We start from the raw sequence: 5,951 nt of genomic DNA, 5'->3' as shown, positions 1-5,951 counted from the left end.
TGTGGTTTCTCTTTAAATCGTACTGTCTAAGCGTAGAAAGGATTCACTCTAAATTCTAAAATTTGAAAGTTGTAGTCTGTAGCTAATATAATTCTGTAAAGCATAATTTGAGTAAACTTTGTGATCCTTTACACTTAGTTTTCTAAAATCAGTTCTTTTTAAAAAGCTATATTTTAAATTCAAGAACTTTAAAGTTGTAGAGAAAATACTCTATCTTAGGGGTTTAGAAATCTGAAAACTTATTCTACAGGGGAGATTCTTCTAACCGGCATAAACTATGTGAACATCCATGGAGTCTAATGTTCTTGTCCCCCTAAGGAGGAATCCTCATATTGGGGAGAGGAGTCATACTCTTGCCAGGGAGTATAACCTATTTAAGTGATCACATATCTATCATCTACGTGGAAGTGGGAATAATTTAAATCCTATGTTGGCATGTAGTCTTGGGGTATGAAACCGTAGTAACGTACCCATATCGATGCTAAATACTACTATCATTAAATCTGTATGCTCATTCTGATAGAAATCCACTTTAAAATAGTATAATGGTTTATAATGAAAACCAACTGTATATCTGTAAAGCTAAATTTGTAATCTGAAACTGTAAAGTGGATTTCATAGCTATTCTGAGACCAAAAGATCAAATCTTTATCAATAATCTGAAAAGAAATCTAGTCATAGGGTGCTTATAGCACAACAAATCTTGAAATAACAATCTTTAATTAGGGTTAATGACCAATGCATCAAACTCATGTTAAAATAGCATAATGTTCATGCTTGATAATGTAAACATTGATAAATTAATTCAAAATCTGGAAATTTATGCAACATATAAGAAAATATGAACATAATCATGTAATTCAACTTCTAAATCACTGAAAATCTCATAAACTTGTAAATAACAATAATGGGTATAAACCCTGATTTGGATTTCATGGGAAATCATATAAAAATTCAGTAAAATTGAAATTAAAATAAGCTTTGGGCACAAGGACAAAAGGATTATCCTTATTCATAGCCCCACATATCTTAATCGATGATCTTAGATGAGAAAGCTTGAATCTTGGATTCCTATGATGCTTTTGAAGATGAGTTCTTGGAGTTCTTGAATTGAAAATTCTTAATCTTGAACTATGTATCCTTGATCTTGAAATATTTTGGAGAATTAATGGAGAAATTAGATTTCTTGGAGAGAAAGTTTGAGCTTTAGGGTTTTGCTTTGAGAGAAAAAGGATGAAATTGGGCATAAAGTGTTTACAATGGGTTTAATCCCTTGTTTTGGACGAATTGGAGCCTTGGAAATTGACCAAAATACCCTCTTTAAACTTCAAGTCAGAATTAAAAAATGCAATATTTTTTCCGATTTGATTGGCCACTGCGACGCGCCACAATCGCGGTGGCTCACTGGAAAAGGACGAGTGGGAACTGGGCATTCTTCGCGCCGCGGAGTGATCGCGATGCCCTATAGTTTTGCCATTTTGGCTACTGGCGCGATGTGCCACCATCGCATTGGGATACTGGTTTTTGACAAATGCAAATTTGGGCTCCTCCGCTATGCGGGGCTATCGCGGAAGGCCACTAAAATTTGACGATTATCAGTTTTCCCTCCTCCGCAATGCACCAAGTGCCCAGGTGGCACACTGTCAACTTAAAAGCGTCATAACTCCTTTGTCGAGTGTCGAAATTGGACGAATTTGGTATCTATGGAAAGCTTATTCTATTTTCCTCCCAATGGGAAGTCGAAATCTTGAAAAAATTCTTATGAAATAAAAAGGTATTTATTTTAGAAGCTAATCTTTGACCTTCTAGGGACCAAATTAAGCTAGAAAAAATACGAGGTATTACAAAAGTTTCTTTTTGCTCGGTATTTTCATAATTAACTCGTCAAATAAGGTAGACTAGTGACTTCACAAATTTTGATTACCCAAGATACCCTCCAAACTTTAAACTCACTTTACCAAAATCCCAAATTATACTCTCTCTCTTCTGCCAACAAAAAAACATTGTCTAAGATTTTACTCTCTGCCCAATAAATTTTTTTGTATAAGATTTTACCTCACCCAACAATAATTATGTGAGACCACTCTAATTTTTTGATAAATATTTTAATGGGTTCTATTTTGTCAGCCCACCCTCTCCCCTTCATTTCTTCAAATTCTTCTTTTGGGTTGTCATATTCTATTCTTTCTTTCTTTTTATTTTTTATAAATATTCTTTTCTTTTTCTCTTCTTTGAACCTTTTCCTCTTCAAATATTTTATATCTGATTTCAACATAACGAAAGGACTAAAAAAATCATTTTGAATATAAACTAGATTTTTAGAATCATCAAAAATATAAATTACTCCATCCGTCTCAATTTATATGAGTTACTTTGACTTGACTTAGAGTTTAAGAAATAAAGAAATACTTTAAATTTGTGGTCAAAAATAAGTGATAGATATTTGTGTGGCTATAAATCATTTTATTAAAAATAAAATGGGTATTTTAAAATTAAATTGTTACTAAATATTGAAATATTTCATTTTTTTAGACTGATTAAAAAAGAAAGTAAGTCATATAAATTGGGACAAAAGGAGTATAAATCAGTCTATATATGTGAGTGTATGATTATAATTTTTAACTAACTATTTATATAATTAATTTGGTGTAGATTCATGTTTTTAACATTTTAAAAGATTTACAATGAAATTAAGTCTCGCAAATCAATAAAAATAAAGTGGGTCTCAATTTGCAACGATTATAGTGAACATAATTAGTTGACTTCTATTTGGGGTGTACTGATTCAATATATGTTAGGATCAAATTGATTCTCAATTTATCACTATTATGGTCAACATAAATAATTGTTCTAACTAACGAATGTTGATTCAATCTATATTATAATTAAATTGAGTCTTAATTTGTCATGACTAAAGCTAACATAAATACTTGGCTTCTCTTTGTAAAATATTGATGCAATTTATATTAGAATTAAATTAAGTCTCTGTTTGTCACGCCTATAATTAACAGAAATGTTTGACTTCTAATTAAAAAATATTGATTCTATCTATGCTAGGATTAAATTGAGTCTCAATTTATCAGGATTATAATCAACATAAATGTTTGACTTCTAAGTGAAAACTATTAGTTCAATCTCTATTAGAATTGAATTGTGTCTCAGTTTGTCTTGATCGACTATAGTCAACATAGATGATTGACTTCTAATTACGGAATGTTGATTGAATCTATGTTAGAATTGAATTGAATTTCAATTTATCACGATTGTAGTCAACATAAATAGTTTACTTCTAATTGAAAAATATTAATTCCATCTCTATTAGGATTGAATCGAATCTCAATTTGTCAAGAGTATAGTCAAAATAAATTATTGGCTTCTAATTGGAGAATATTGATTCAATTTATCACGATTGTAGTCAACATAAATAGTTTACTTCTAATTGAAAAATATTAATTCTATTTCTATTAGGATTGAATCAAGTCTCAACTTGTCACTACTATAGTCCACATAAATGGTTGAAGTTTACTTCAAAAATATTGATCCAATCTATATTAGGACTGAATAGAGTCTCAATTTGTCAATCTTACGACTAGCCAACACAATTGTTGACTTCTAGTAACTGAATTTTACTTCTAAATTTATTTTTAATGAGATGGAGTAAAAATAGTAACAACAACAACAACAGCAACAACAACAACAGCAACAGCAGCAACAACAACAACAACAACAGCAACAGCAACAACAACAACAACAACAACAACAACAACAGTAACAACAGCAACAACAACAACAGCAACAACAACAACAACAACAACAATAATAATAATAATAATAATAAATAATAATAATAATAATAATAATTAAAAAAATAAATTTGAGATTTTTTTAAGTTTAATTTTGACCAACTGTTCAAAATATTTAAGTCAAATAATATAACAATACTTTATATTTTTAGTTAACACGATTGTTGAATTCTAATAACTCAACTTCACTCTTATGTATATTTTAAAGATTTATTCTCATGAGATGAAGTGAAAAATAATATAAAAAGATATTAGATTTGGAATTCTTTTTTGTGTTCAATTTTTACCCATATTTATATATTTTTTGCAAAAATATGTAAAAATACTTTAAATTTTTAGTCAACACACTTTTTAACTTTTAATAACTTAATTTCACTCATATTTATATTTTTAAGATGAAAAATTTTCAGAAAATAGCCTAAATTTCAACAAATTGGAGGAGCCCATAACCTAATTTTCAAAATTATAATTTGTAGCTAATGTATCAATTGTATACAACCGAATCTATTTCATATAAAATAATAAATATAATGAGAGTAATTACATGCACCGATCTTTGAATTTATTTGACAAGCTTTTGAACGTTCCTTCCTTCTCTAACGTTCCATTCAAACGGTCACTTGGACTGACCGGCGACTCCGACTCCGACGCTGGTGACGGCGTTAACACGCTAGCATAGGTAAGGGCGCCACTCTCTCCTTCATTCTCTCCCTCCCCACTTCCCTCTTTCCCCGGCTCTTTCTCTCCCGAGTTTCTTATTTACCTCGCCACTACTGTCACCGATGGAATTAGGGTTTTTGCCGGCTTGACTCCAGTAATGACATAGAGGGCAGCACCTATCAGAATCGGTTAAAACATTTGGAACGACGATAACCAGCGACCAGCTTCCAGCAACAACAAGAAAGCGCTCCGGCGATATTCCGGCGGCCTCTTTCCGATGACATTTTGGCATATAATTTTGACACCAAAACTGTCGTAACCAGAAATCGCAGGAGTACTCCGGTGACATCCAAACCTTATAATTTAGTTACCTTTTATAGTTTAGTTTCTTTGTATGTTTTTTATTTTTTATTTTCTTTCGGTTTCGTAGGATTATAGTTATGCCTGGATTGCTTTCTTATTGGTGGATATTGTCTGTGTTGTCCTAGATGTTAGGTCGGATAGTGTATTCTTGTGCGTGCCTACTGTTTTCCTACTGTTTTTCTTCTGTTGCTTTGTTTGTCTGTCTGTCTATTTGCTGGTCGGTTTGGGGCTTGGTTTTGATTATTGAGTAGTGGTTGTGGGGGTTGATGATGGAATAGGGTCATGTCTGAGGGTTTTAGGGTTGGGGGATAGTTTGGGAGAAGGTGAAGAGGGAGGGCAAGGGTGGGTGTGGGGTCTAGGCTGGGTGTTCGAGCTAGTTTGGTGAGGAGTGGAAGATGTAGGTAAGAGACGAGAGGAGATAAATTGAGGGTAGGGTCTAACGCTAGGGATGTGGATGGGTACAAGTTGTGGTACTCAGGCAGTGAGAGGCGTCAAAATGGAGTGGACATCTTAGTGAATAAGGATCTTATAAGATGGGTGGTAGTGGTTAAGAGGGTCAGTGATAGGCTGATGAGGATTAAGTTGGTCAGTGAGGGGTTTACGATCCATGCGTGTAGTGTGTATGCACCGCAGGTGGGCTTGGATGAGGAGGTGAAAGCAAGATTTTGGGAGGCTTTGGACGAGGTAGTGAAAAGCGTTCCTAGCTCAGAGAAGATTGTCATAGCGGGGGACTTCAATGGGTACTTTGGGGATTTATCGAGAGGTTATAATGATGTACATGGAGGTTTTGGTTTCGGCGATAGAAATAGTGAGGGGGTTGATCTGTTGGATTTTGCGAGGGCATTTGGGTTGATGGTTGTGAATTTAAGCTTTCCGAAGTAGAAGGATCACCTGATTACCTTTCGAAGCGCAGCAGCCAAGACTCAAATTAACTTTCTGCTGCTAAGGAAAAGGGATAGGGTTTTATGTAAGGACTATAAGGTCATTCTGAGTGAGCAACTTTCGATGCAGCACAGGCTTCTAGTGATGGACTTGTTTATCAAGAAGAGCAAGAAGAATAGGGACGGAGAGGGTTGACCCAGGATTAAGTGGGGTAGTTTGACACCAGTTAGTGCTCTGAAAATC

General features: G+C 33.7%; 1 protein-coding gene across 1 annotated transcript; it reads left to right on the top strand.

The window, feature by feature from the left end:
• Positions 1 to 5,396: 5,396 nt before the first annotated feature.
• Positions 5,397 to 5,708, top strand: LOC124898005 (craniofacial development protein 2-like). Its single transcript, XM_047411624.1, has one exon. The coding sequence runs from the start codon at positions 5,397 to 5,399 to the stop codon at positions 5,706 to 5,708; it is 312 nt and encodes a 103-aa protein (XP_047267580.1).
• The last annotated feature ends 243 nt before the right edge of the window (positions 5,709 to 5,951 follow it).

This window comes from Capsicum annuum, chromosome 4, assembly GCF_002878395.1.
Source record: "Capsicum annuum cultivar UCD-10X-F1 chromosome 4, UCD10Xv1.1, whole genome shotgun sequence".
In the NCBI taxonomy this organism is placed as follows: domain Eukaryota; kingdom Viridiplantae; phylum Streptophyta; class Magnoliopsida; order Solanales; family Solanaceae; genus Capsicum; species Capsicum annuum.
This window is presented reverse-complemented; position numbering and strand designations above follow the sequence as displayed.